General features: G+C 39.4%; 1 protein-coding gene across 2 annotated transcripts in view; it reads left to right on the forward strand.

Moving 5' to 3' along the window:
- LOC309436820 (ethanolaminephosphotransferase 1-like) overlaps nt 1–14314 on the forward strand; it is a 59619-nt gene that overhangs the window by 20896 nt on the left and 24409 nt on the right. For both annotated transcript variants that reach the window (XM_082046347.1, XM_082046348.1), the window contains exons 3-5: nt 1805–1913; nt 3933–4007; nt 7798–8066. In XM_082046347.1, the coding sequence (XP_081902473.1) occupies nt 1805–1913; nt 3933–4007; nt 7798–8066 (453 nt within the window). The remainder of the gene's footprint in view (nt 1–1804; nt 1914–3932; nt 4008–7797; nt 8067–14314) is intronic.

Genomic DNA, 14314 nt, shown 5'->3' on the forward strand with positions numbered 1-14314 from the left:
CGGACTAGAGTTGGACCAAGGGTTGGACTCGATGATCTCTGAGGTCTTTTCCAACCCAGTCGATTCTGTGTGATTCTGTGATTCTTATTTCACGTAAGATCATAGACATCTTACAGGATTTCGGCATCCCCAGGTAGCAAAACCAGGAGATTCAGGAGATGTGCTGCAGTGGCTGCATGCTGAGAGCGTGCAGTCAATGTAAGAAGAGGGGATGGTACAGTGAAGGGTCCTCCTCAGGTGTTCTCCTAATGGAGCTTCAGGAAACATTTGCTGTCACTTGTTCTTAGGATTTAGAACTGGGGTTTTGAAAACTCATAATAGTAGATACTTCTTTTTTTTTTTTTTCCTTTATTTTATTTAATGTTGCTGTATGCATTGCATTATGTATTTGAAATACTGTAAGAGCTGACATAAAGTATTTTAAAATTAGTGTTAAAACCCTGGTCACAAGGAAAGCAACTCTCAGAATTAATATTTTTCCCAGTGTTATTAAAGAAAACATCTAGCAAATATAGCTGAAAAATATTCAGGCATTTTAATCTGATTTTTTTAATGTTTACACTGTACATTATCAGTTGCACAATTTCTCCTGAATATTATCAATTGTTCTGTAGTAGAAAAAGAGGATATAATCAGTCCAGGCATTCACATTTTATATGCAATTTTTTCACGTAGTAAGAACATGGAGGAAATGTAAAGATGTGTATAAATTAATATGTATCCATCTGTTTGTCCATTGAGCTAGTCCAAAGACATTAACAAAACATTTGATTTCAAAACTATTATTAGTATCTGAAATTATTTAACTTATTTTTCTTTGATAATGTTTTATGATATAGTGCTAAAGCACTTTACATACATGTTCAGTCCTTAGGCACTTCAAAGAATTTGATTATATGCCTCCAATATTTTTATACTTTGAATATATTGATATATTGTTTGAGTGACAGTAGTGGTTGATACTTAGTATTTCTGCAAATATGTTCTGTCTAAAAATTGTGTAGAAAGCTGCGTGCGCTATTTCAGAAAATGTTGTGGAGAAGCTTTGTTACTTGGGAAGAGTGTTACCAGAAAGATCCCTCTTATAGTGTAAGGAATATCTTAAGGCCACTGGGGATGGATAACGGGGAATGGTTAATGGGACAAAGAATTCAAGGCTTAGGGGAAGCGGGAGCGTCCTTTTCAGCGCTCTACACAGTCAAATGAATTAACAGAGAGTTTATAATTTATGGCTAAAGAGGGGGACCCTGCAGAAAGTTACTATCTAGAGAAGCAGGGACCTCCTTGTGATAGGGATATCTTGTGGTTCTAGAAAACTAATGCACTCGGTGCCTGATTTTATTAATGTTTTGAGTTGGAAATTATTAACAGATTTTAGAAGAAGGAATGTTCCTGTTACAGCGTGGGAATAGAATGCTTAAAAAACCTGCCATGTGGATGCTGAATTACCACACTGGGGTGCTGCAGTCTTCTTTCAGTTGTGATACACATGGTCGTGAGAATCTTTCCTTAGTGGCCAGGAAAATAAAGATAGTGTGTAACGTAGGAAATATGACATTTTAAAACAATATTTTTACTGCAATCACAAAGATCAAGCAAAAGGATTATGTTTTAAAATAAATTTCAGGAATGGAAACTGTATTTTAATTTGAAAATGGGAAAATATGCACAAATCTGAATGTTGCTGGTGTCATATACAGCCTTCTCCTTTCTTGATTAAAAATATGAAATATTTAATTAAAATAAGACTTACAATTTGAAGTAGAATACTTCTTACACTTTTTTTTTCTTTCTTTTTTAACAGATAGTGCCTTTGTGGATTGCTCCCAACTTGTTAACATTCTCTGGATTTGTCATGATTTTAGTTAATTATTTTCTAATATCTTTTTATGACTGGGACTACACTGCCTCAGGTAAATATCCTCATGCTGTAATTTTTCAGACTTTGTGAGCTGCATATGTCATGCTTCTGAATGATACAGGGAGGTATCAGATACTTGAATGTTCCACTCATTCCCTTAATGAGGGTCCATGTGCACAGAGGAGGATCTGAGCTCACACATGGCAATTAGATCATTTTACCGAAAAACCTTGTTAAATTTCATCCCTAACTATGGGTTTCAGCATACACTGCTTGAAGTCTATGGTAATATCTATTTAAAGTGTATGCCAGTCAAAAACCATCCTGATGTTCTTAAAATTTTCATTGGTTTCACATTTGCTAATACCTAAATTGATGCCTGAATGAGTTAATTCCCCTTTCATTACTCCACACCCTTCCCATTCAAGGCTGCTTCTAGACAAAGAAGAAGTAGTTTTAAACAAATGTCTCTTGAAATTTTTGACTTTCAAAGTCCAAGTCCATGTTTGCTCCTCATAGCAGATCAAGTCAAAAGCTTTTTGGAGCCGACTGCTCCTGAGCATAGGGCACGTTCAGTTCTGGACTTCTCAGAGCAGCTCTTGGAGCCTATGGTAAGTAGTAAGCATCTCCCAGGTGATTAATATATAAAAAGCTTTGCTTTTCTTAAACTAGCTGATTTGGAGAAGACTTGACATTTTTATTTTGTGAAACAATGAAGTCTGGCTTTTTTTGATGCCTTTAATTTCTTGTGCCTGTGTTTAGATTCAGGAGGCACCTTTTGGTGTAAGCTGATTGTACATTTATCACACAATTCTAGAGGGAGGGATACTTGTTAGCAGTTTTGGTTAAAAAATAATTCTGTGTGAGCCTTAGGTTTTCAGGACCAGCATATTATGTAGTTATCGGGCATCATCTTTCACTTCTTTTTTTGAGCAACGCAATTGATATTTACTCAGTTCTGTAATAAAAGAACATCCAGCACAGATCTTTTAATGGGATAATTTTATCTTGACACATTCTCAGTAGGTACACATTGAACCTGAAGACATTTGAAATGGTGATTCAGTCTATTAGAGCTGAGATTTCAGTGTGCAGGCCTATTCTTGATTTCACACGAGAACAGTGCCCATCATTTTTCAATTGATTGAAAACGTTCGTGCAACCTAATGAGCCTTTCGAGTATCATATGTCAACCCCATACCTGGGATCAGAAATAAAAGACTTAATTTCCTGGACAGCTGGTTTTCATTCTACAGTTTGAAACTTTGCAGCTAGGAGTCAGGAATTGTCATCTTTTCTTTCAGAGTGGCAAGATGGGGCATGGAGAGAAAGGTGGTTGGGGCAAGGACACCTCTGTATGCAAGTGTTCCCTGTGCTCGGTGCCAAATGCCAGAAACCTGAGAGGGTTTGCACATACAGCTGTGTAGTGCTGGTGCAGTCCTTATTGGATTATGTTTAGGTTAAATCCAATGCTCTTTGGGAGAAGGATTGATTTCTTTAAAAGAACAACAATAACTGTGGGTTATTGCTATCTGCAGAGTAATAACAGAACTGTGGGCTCTGCCCAATTCAGCTTTCTTTTCCTTTTTTTTAAGGAAAAAAAAAAAAGAGTGCTAATACCTGTCCTATCTTAAGGACAAAATTGTCCTGTTCAGATCTGCGTGGTAAATGTGCTATACGAATCCCACATTGATGCTAATAATAATGATCATGCTCGAAAACTACATTTTTTGTCTTTAGATATTATATAAACATTAACAACTTTGTTGACAGATAGGCTTCCCATGACCTGTGAAAATTTTTGCCTAGTTACTATAATTATTTTGTCCAACACTACAGTCATTTCAGGACCAAAAAACCTCAATCTGATCTTCTCTCTTTTACAGTATTATAAACACATTCAGGCCTGTTCATTGCTTCTTTGATAGAGCTCACTAATGACTTAAGGTGAAAACCAAATATTTCAATCTGATTGACGTAGTGGCAACTTGTTCATATGTATACGCCTATCTCGGTGCATTTCTTTGATGTTAACCACTGTTACACTGACTCACTACCTGATTTATTTTAGGTACCAGTCCTGGACTTGTTCCCACCTGGGTGTGGCTGTTCAGTGCTTTTACCACCTTTTGTGCTTACGCCTTAGGTAAAGTACAATTACATGATTTACACGTCTGACATCTTCATGTAGTTTTATGTACTAGTTCATTAGTGCTCAGCACTATCAAAATGAAGATAATAGCGGATAAATTATTGATCTCTCTCCAAAACAGTTCTCTGAGATGGAAAACAAAACAAAACATCAAAAAAACCCCCACAAAACAAACAAACAACCCCCCAACAAACAAAAAAACAAAAAAACCACACCTCTCCAGCCCCAAACCAGTAATAAAAAACAGCCATAAAGCTTTTTTTTTTAGAAAAAAAAAAGGGGGCAATTTTTGATGCTATGTTAGAGATTCTGTGATTGTTGCTCTTACATCTCTTGAAAGTTCAGATTGTTCGAGAGGAACAATGGAAAACATTACGTAGCAGCAGTCATTGCTGTTGGTTTTCATAAAAATCCATGTGCCCAATGACATTCTGAGAAGCTCCTTGACACTTGCGTTAGCAGAGGGTGCTTTCAAGGACAGGGAAAATAAAGGTCAAAGCAGAGAAAAAGGAAGATGAACACATCATTGTGTTTTAACTTGTTAGGCACTTCAGTGCTTATGGCCTGTATCAGGAAAGATGGTAGGAATGTGGTGACAGGCCTGAGCTCCTTATGGAGATGAACTATCTTTTTTTTTTTTCTTTCCTGTTGCTGTTTTTCTCCCATAACACCTATAATACCTCATTTTCAGTTTCATATTCCATTTTTAACGTTTATATCATACCACAACTCTACTTTTAGATACTTCGCATCTTGCTGATCAGTGGTGTGAAGACACAGACCTGAACTTATGCAGATCTGACATCCAGAGTAGCACAGCTTTTTTACTTTCTCTTCCAAAGTGAACTCATTCTGGACTAGTCTCTCCACAGCGTGGTGCAACAGAGATAATTTTGGAGGGGATACAAGGTGGCATATTTACGTGGACTGCGCTGGGCTTTGTGAATGCACCCTCGCTTTTGGAGCTGTTCCTGTAGGGCCTCACATTGCAGAGTGTAGCCGTACATCTGTGTGCCATATTTAAGATACGCAGGCTAGATATAAGTGCGTTCTAGATGGACACTGCATTGTTGTGCCAAGGTACATGCCACTTTTGGAATCAGACCCACGCATGTAAAGCCATCTTGATGAGCCCGGGTGTAACCCCTTATGCAGACATTGCCCTCTGCGTTGTAACTGCCTTCGCATTTCTATTCAAGTGGCAGGTTTGAGCCAAAATAATTTTGTCCAGAATTTCTTCGTACCATAAAAATCACTGGCACAACTGTCCCTTGAAGCTGACTACCAGTCAGATTTCCCTAAGAGCTTTGTATATTCGTTAGCAGAAGCAGCAGTTTCTTTTGTGAAAACCATTCTTTATGTAATTGTATGGAATATAATGAAGTGGCTATTGTTTCATAAATAGCAGTTACATATTGGAGCTGTTACTGTGTGACACCCCAGAAAGCTCATTGGAAATTCAGCTTCTGAGATTTTAATGTAGATGGTACTTGCTGGTGTGCCCTATAGTTCCTAATACTTGGAAGACAAGGAATATAATGTTGACAGTCAAAGCTATAATGAACTGATGTGTATGTAGATTCTTGTGTCTGCTGTCCAAGCCACTTTATGAAATATTTAGTCTCAGATTTAATTCTGCATGGCCAAAGTTCTCCCTTTGGAAGACTGTAGAGAGCCATAATAACTAACCAAATATGCCTCTTTTTAATGACACAGTTATTCTCTCCAAATTCACTAGCATGCTGCTCTTTTTCCCTCCCTTTGTTAAGGTGGTTTGACATATTTTCTCTTTCCGTAAGATGGAATGCTCTTTACTGTTATTTTGAATTCCGCTATTTTAAAGTTACATAAACTTTAATAAAACTTAAGATTTAGGAATCTACATGAGACAAAATCATAATATAAGAATTCTAAAGCAATGGAAGTGTGGGACAGCATATGTGCAGTATTTAACATACACCATTGTTGGCATGAATGGTTTCAAACTGAAACCTAAACTTGAAAATATTTTCAGTCTTTTAATAAGCTAGTGAAACCACATGGAAAATGTGGGTAAAGATTTGTGAAACTCCAATTTTATGTTATGTGTTATACAGTTCCTGTGTTTTTCCTCATGCCCATTACAGTTGGAAGTGCTGTATTTCATTACACCATTATAAGCCTAACTTTTTTTAGTAAAACTAAATTTCCTGCAAAATGAAAACTACTCTTCACTGTGATGTACATATTTTAGTATCTAATATGAGTATTCTTTTGTGACAAGCTAAAATAGTTTATGAACAGACCAGTCTTCTATAATTCTCATTCTTAAAAGGTATTACTGCTATAGCTGAGTTCTCTCTGATTTGGGATGGATGCTCTTGAAATATAAAAGGCCATAAACTGTTTAGGCATGTTTACATACCTATTTGCTAATTAAGTGTCAGAAGCATCCTTTGACAGACTAAAGAATTTCTACATTTATAGCAATACTATTGAAGTAACCTCAAGCTTATACAGTTTTCTTTCTGCACATTTCAGTAAGATGCTGACAATTCAATGGTAATGTTAATGGAGAAAGAATGTGGCTCTAGAAGGGGGCAATCTATATTTGAAATCCTCTATGAGATCTTTAATTTTTTGACTTTTGAGAACTGTCTCAAGAGATTTATATTTGAGCAGAGGATATGTCACAGCTGTTTAGGTATTGCCATAGGGACATGGTCTAAAATCTGTACAAAATGAAATCTCATGTTTTCCTGGTTTAGATCCCTGAAGTATATTTATATTAAACAAAACTCAGAGTATTGCCAAATAATCTGGAGAAGTAGCATATGATCTATAGCAGCTGTGGAGTCTTTGCTCTCACTCTGCTGAATTGTCCCTCCAGTCAGTTTTGGGTTACTAATACTATTAATGACTAGTAAGTACTAGCTATAGTACCTAACATTAAAAAAAAATCCATCTCCATGTTATTTTGAGATTCAGGAAAACAATAAGTAATCTGTAAGGTTTGTTCTCTGTACTTTCCCTAAGAGGTTCATCCTGTATGTTTACACTTAATTTAAGAAGAAAACGTTCCTGAAAGCCTCACCAGTGCAGTTTCAGAGAAAAGACTGAGGGTATGGTTTGACAATACAAAGAAAGGTTACAGCTGCCCGACCCCCTTCCTCCTCCTCCCTGCATTCACTGCTCCTCCCTTGTGCCACCTCCCTTCCTTTTTGTGCCATTCACAGCGCCAATTCTGTTCAGTGACCTGGAAGAAAGCGTAATGTTTGAAGTCTTTCCACCCGCTGAACAGGCCGCAGGTCCTCCCCCATTCCACAGCAGTGAGCTCTCAGGTTGACTCAAGCCACATTGTCCAACTGCATCTGCAGAGAGAGACCCAGTACAGTGGATGGGCATCTTTCAAGTGTTAAAAGTGATGAACAAACAGGAAGGTAGTCTTGTAGCCCAAGATTTCAGCTGAAAGAGCTTTTAAAATATCTTACACAGGGGCACACACAAATAAGTTTTGTGAAATTTGCTCCTTGAGGCTTCCAGGTAACTGTTAGTCATTCAGGCAACTGGCCTCAGGCAACTGAAATGCCTTAGTGAATCTACCCCACAAGCAATTTTCTTGAGCCTGAAGTCTCAGAGGGTCCGCAGCACCACTGGACGGGCGGGGAGCCCTGTGGACACTTTTCAGCACTTCCATACTGATTACAGTAGTGGGCATGTGGCAGTAATGAAGTGTATGTGCGGGTAGTTACTCCTTTTGTTGTGCACTAACTCTTTTTTTCTTTTCCTTTCCCAATGCTTCTAGACTCCATAGATGGGAAACATGCTCGAAGAACTCAGTCCAGTACTCCTCTGGGAGAATTATTTGACCATGGGCTGGATAGCTGGGCTACCTCCATTTTTGTGCTTTCTTTTTTTTCTGTCTGTTCCCGTGACAATGGGAAGACTGGAGTTTCTGTATATACAATGTATATATATTTAAGCATTGTCTTGTTTAACTTTATGTGTTCACACTGGGAGAAATATAACACAGGAGTTCTTTTTCTTCCTTGGGGATACGATATAAGCCAAGTGGTAAGTATTTATCATTCCTGTTTTGGTTTGGGGTTTTTTTAAACTATGCTAGTGTTTTCATAATATTACAGAAATACAAAAATAGAGCTCAAGGCAAATGTATTTGGCTAAGATTTTGAATGTGAAATAGCATAACCCTAAAAGTAATTCAGAAATATTTCCTGCATTTGCAAAGAAGGGACGCTCTCAAGCAAATTGTCAACATCAGAGATTCATTGCCTTGTAGGAAAAAAAAAGGCTTGTAGCAAGCCTAGAAGTCAGATAGTGCCCATGAGAATGTCATTTAACTGCACTTGATTTGTGGTATTAACAAAAATTATTATGCTTTCTGAAGCTGTAAGCAATTTTCCCACCAACACTAGGTTCTGAGTCATGATGTAAATTAGTCCAAGTAATATTCATTACCAGTAATTATACAGTTATACAATATTAGACTTTCTCAATTCTACCACCTCTTACATTGAATTTGGTAATGGAAATAGCAGTGTACCTATAAAATGAGTGTCGACTGTTGTTGAGTGAGTTTTACCCTTGAAAAAAAGTCAGTCATACCATTAGAGGTTTTCTCTCCAGGAATGGTGTTCAGTACTGTGAATTATGTATCAGCCCACAGCAAGTCCTCAGCTTAGAGTCCTACTTTGAGGTGGACCTCTTCAGAAATATGACCAGGACACCACGGTGAGTGGTGGCCTCAGTGCACAAATGAGCAGCAGCAGTAACGAGCTCATTGCACTACCAAGGGCCCATCTTGGCCCTTCTCTGTTTCTTAGGTAGCCAGGCTCTTGTAGCCTGAAGAGCACAGTCCCAGTCTTCTGAGCTTCCTGTCACAGGCATGAGATGAAAGGTACAGCCAAATATACATAACTGAAAAGAAGTTTGACAAATATTCAAGTATGTGTTTTAGTGGAAATATAGTATTTGAATTAATGGCTGCAGATGTATTGCTGTAAACATAATCAGAATACAGTGGTTTGAGAACAACTCAGAGATGGTGGTCCAGCTGTGGTGCATCTGTTTATTTCCCTAGAAAATAGGTTCTGGGAGAAGAAGTTGGCTTGGGACTAAGACATTAGGCAGCCAGCTGGTCCGTAAGTTTCAGCCATGTCTGTGTAAGGCTTCTAAGTGAAGTTCTTCCAACAGGAGAGGAATAGCTATGTTCAAACCAGTTTCACTTGTTGCTCAGATGATCACTGTAGGTATACATGTGAATGCTTAGAAAGCTCTTTTGGATTGCTACAGCATCCAAATTGTGTTAGTGGTTAAATATGGGAGTGGGTAACAACTAGCAGAGCAGTACCATTAACTCTGTCAGTGCCTTTTAGTGACCTATGCCTCTGTGACTGATTTCCCATCTGGGAAGGAATGGTAAGAACATTTCCCTGCCTGACAGATTTGTGGTGAGGCTGGATTTCAGTAAAGTTTGTAAACTGCTTTGATTAACTTGGATGCAAGGTGCTAACAAGTGCTGTTTCCTGTTGCCTTCTGATGCTGCATTGCTGTCCTGCATTCTCGCTTTCTAGTAACTTGTGTGATGATTTGCCTACAGTCAAAATGATAAGCATATACATATAAGGATTTTTTGATGCTAAATAGTGCAATTATCAACAGTGGTGGAAGATTGTACTATGGAAATGTCTCTATGTCAGTTTTCCCATCTGTACAATTAGGCATTTGTAGTTGTGATTGCTTATGAACAAAGTTAAGACAGGATTTGTAAATCAAGGTAGTATTTTTTTCCATTAGCCCAAACTATATTTCATGCACACCGGGAAGTACATAACATATTTTTTTTACAGCTGTACGAACCAGTCTGGTAAAAGATCTTAATTCATAGAATCATAGAATCATTTTGGTTGGAAGACACCCTCAAGATCATCGAGTCGTAACTGTTAACCTAACACACCCAACACTGGCACTACACCTTCAGGGATGGTGACTCCACCACTTCCCTGGGCAGCCTGTTCCAATGCCTGACAACCCTTTCTGTGAAGAAATTTTTCCTAATGTCCAATCTAAACCTCCCCTGGCGCAACTTGAGGCCATTTCCTCTCATCCTATCACTTGCTACTTGGGAAAAGAGACCAACCCCCTCCATGCTACAATCTCCTTTCAGGTAGTTGCAGACAGCGATAAGGTCTCCCCTCAGCCTCCTTTTCTCCAGTTCCCTCAGCTGCTCCTCATCAGACTTGTGCTCCAGGCCCCTCACCAGCTTTGTTGCCCTTCTCTGAATTCTCTCCAGCACCTCAATGTCTTTCCCGTAGTGAGGGGCCCAAAACTGAACACAGGATTCGAGGTGGGACCTCACTAGTGCCAAGTGCAGTGGGACCATCCTTTCCTTAGTCCTGCTGGCCACACTATTTCTGATACAAGCCAGGATGCCGTTGGCCTTTTTGGCCACCGGGACACACTGCTGACTCATGTTCAGCCGGCTGTCAATCAACACCCCCAGATCCTTTTCCGCTGGGCAGCTTTCCAGCCACTCTTCCCGAAGCCTGTAGTGCTGCCTGGGGTTGTTGTGACCCAAGGGCAGGACCTGGCACTTGGCCTTCTTGAAACTCATACAATTGGCCTCAAGCCATTGATCCAGCCAGTCCAGATCCCTCTGTATGGCCTTCCTGCCCTCCAGCAGATCAGCACTCCCACCCAACCCAGTTCCCCTACAAGCATTGCCTTACTCTTGTGCTTTAAACCCATTCAGCAATTTTATATGATGGGTGCACTATTAAAGCTAACTCTTCCTCTCCATCTCTTTGGAGGAAAGGATAGTGAGGACATTAGCAAATGCCTGATGATGAGTAGGAAAGGTAATGTTCCCTTGCTGATTTTGTTTTTTTCCACACCACTTCTCTGCCAGATATTCCTACAGTTGCATTAGAGGCAGAGAGGACGGATGCGTTTGCAGGCTGCTTTCAGACTGATTCCCAGCATTTAGTTCTCTGTTTCCTTCATGGCATTCCTAGCTGGATTACTGCACAGATGTGCTTCTCTCTGCTATGTCTTCAGTAATTTCACCAACAACATGATGCTATTGCATTGGCATGTCAGACATTCAGGTGGTCTAGTCTCCTGCTTTCAAAATTGATGGTAGCCAGGAACTTTGGACTTCATTATCACAACAAGCTCAGGAAATACAGTAATTAGTAGAAGTGTGCAAACAGATAACTGTTGACCATAATGAGAGCTGAATTGGCACGTAGCTCCCAGGACACTGCTGCTGAGTCAGTTCCACTGTATATAAACACAGACAGCCCGCTCACTGGCTCCCTGTTAGCTGTGGTATAAAAAGAGCCGCTCTTCCTCATGAAAAAAATACCTCATTATAAATGGAGAAATTTGTGGGACTTATGCAGATCACGTTTTTCTACGACTTGATGACTCATCAGAATTGGTAACCTAATTATGCTAGCTGGGCTGTAATTGGCACTCCAATTAGCTTTGATTACAGCAGAAAGCCATTTATAGGAAACCGTGGTGTGTAAACTTGAAAAATGGCTGTAATGAGTTTGAGAGATGCTTGGTCAGAGGGCTGTTATGTTTGTGGATCCAGAATCTAGGAAAAGACACCTACAACAGTGAAAACTCTTCCCCATCCTCCCTCCAGCAAAAGGAGCTGTCTCCTTACTTTCAAGTAAACACAAACCCTCAAAATTCATGGGCTGAGGAGAAGGCTAAAAAAGAAACCCTTGCCATGTTATTGAATACATCTTGTCACAAGCCCAACCGAAGAAAGCCAATACCTACAAATTAAGTTTCTTTGAGGAAAAAAAAAAAAGACAAAGCTTTCCTGAGAAAGGCTTCCTGGCTTCCTGCCATATGTTAGTTTTCACAGATGTCCTTTGGATTGTTTAAAAATCTATTTTTTTCTCCTGAAAATTTTAACATTTCCCTCATGAAGTACTCCCCTGATCCTGCTTTTGCTTGTCATAAGCCACTGCAGTTGAGTTCATAGGAGGGGGACAAAATGTTTATTTTTCCTTAATGTGATGTAGTGATACCTCTGCTTACATCAGTGCTGCCTCAAGCATAACAGAGAGGTACCCTTTATATTCTTAAATAAGAGTTTAAAAGTGAAAATAAGAGGCGCATGGGAACTGGAGTGACCCAAACAATCCTACACTTGTTTCTCTCACTCTCCCCAGCCTAGAGAGTGAGCTCGAAAAAAGCAGGAAAGCACAAGCAGCACGTGTGAAAGGCAAAGGGCAGCTCTCTCCGGCCTTGTCCTGGCCCTGTGAAGAGGGGATGACCGCAAATCCCGTGTACAGTTGTGCCTACAGGCATGGACGCTTGGACCATAAGCCCCAGGTATTTGGTTTGAGGTGCTTTCCCAGGTGGTTCTGCCCGATGGCTGTGGATGGTCCACCCAGGCCCTGGGGGTGAACCCTCTGTTTGGCTTGAAACTGAATAAATTAAGTATATGACGCAGGTAGCAACTTAAACATTGTAGAACTTGCTTTTCTCCTTTCCTTTGAGTCAAAACAGATGAAGAGATATTTTGGATGCCATGTACCAGGTTTTCCTTTGAGAAGCAGTTTGCAAAACTCATGCTGAAATATGTGTCATACAAGCTTTTCCTGGGGAGTGCTGCAGCAGCTGGTGTGTCAGGAACTGGCAGAGAAATCCCGTGCAATGCAAGGGCACGTCATGTCTTAAAAAACTTTCTCTCTCCTAAGGGACAAATTTTAAAAGTATCTGTTAAGAAGAAAATTGAAGAGGAAAATGTGTCATTCTTTGGTAACATTATCAGAATTCAGATATTTTTCAGAGTTTTTCCAAGGGAGTGGCTGTGGAAAGCATAGCCTCTCTTGTGGAAAAATAATATTGATTATTATTTAGTCCCGAAGGTAGGAACACACTGAAATTATTGAACTAAAAGAACCGATAGCAGTGCAGAAGCAGTACTGGCCAGGCCATGGTGTCTGTTTCCAGCTTCCTCCTGCCACAGCTGGAGACAAAACTCAGTTATCCCTTATCTGAGGGAAACCCCCACAGTGTGTTGATGTGAAATGAACTGGGGCTGTTCAGCCTGGAGAAAAGGAGGCTGAGGGGAGACCTTATCGCTGTCTACAACTACCTGAAAGGAGGTTGTAGCATGGAGGGGGTTGGTCTCTTCCCCCAAGTAGCAAGTGAGAGGATGAGAGGAAACAACCTCAAATTGTGCCAGGGAAGGTTTAGATTGGATATTAGGAAAAAATTCTTCACGGAAAGGGTTGTCAGGCATTGGAACAGGCTGCCCGGGGAAGTGGTGGAGTCACCATCCCTGGCGGTGTTTAAAAGGCGTTTAGATGAGGTTCTTAGGGCCATGTTTTAGTGTCAGGGTTAGGTTAGGTTATGGTTGAACTCGGTGATCCTGTGGGTCTCTTCCAACTGAAATGATTCTATGATTCTATGAAATATAAACGGAAGAACCTGTGGTGCACAGGCTCTTTCTGCATCAGATTGCTTCATTCTTAACCGCTCAATTATGATTGTACTCAAACCTTTCATGGTTAATTAATCTTCCTGTAGCTGTTTACCTATCACATACTGCATGTTTAAATGGAAAATGACCTTTTTAAGACATATAAGAAACTATTTTTATAGGCTTCATTTTCCACCTTTATTTATTGAAAGAAAAAATACTCAGAAAAAAAACAAAATGGAAAAATTACACATCACACTAAAGCTCATTGCTATTGAAATCACTTGTAGGAAATTATTAGTTCTTACTTTTTTAGGCAAGTGTCACATTTATTTTCAGAGGAAAAAAGTAACCTTTATTTTAAATTACTTTGCTCTCTAGATGTTCAGTTTGAGCACTAGGTTAATGGAAAATATGTCAACACACGAACAATTAATGCTATTGGAATATAGTAGTGAAATTGAATATTACAGTACAATTAATTCCATTTTTTTTTGTGGAATCACGAAGAATTTAAAAGCATGGCCAGTACATTAAAAAAAAAAAAAAAGAGAAAATGTTTGATTTTTTTTTTTCCTGTATAGTACATCATGCAGCATATTCCATGTGCCTGTGTGTAAGACAAATGGTAAGTCATTGGATAGAAAAAAATGTATGTACATACACACACAATCTAGCATATTTTGTTCAGAAAACTTACATCTGCAGTAGTGGAAAGACATGAAAGAGTCGGTGATCTTAAAAAAAATCAAATACTTCAGAGGATAATTAAAAGGCTAGAAGCTGGAAGATTTGGGGGACTTATACTGCCTTATGGTTATATGGAATTTTCCCAATGCCACATTCAAGA

Source organism: Streptopelia decaocto, assembly GCF_964273445.1.
Source record: "Streptopelia decaocto genome assembly, chromosome: 2".
Taxonomy (NCBI): Eukaryota; Metazoa; Chordata; class Aves; order Columbiformes; family Columbidae; genus Streptopelia; species Streptopelia decaocto.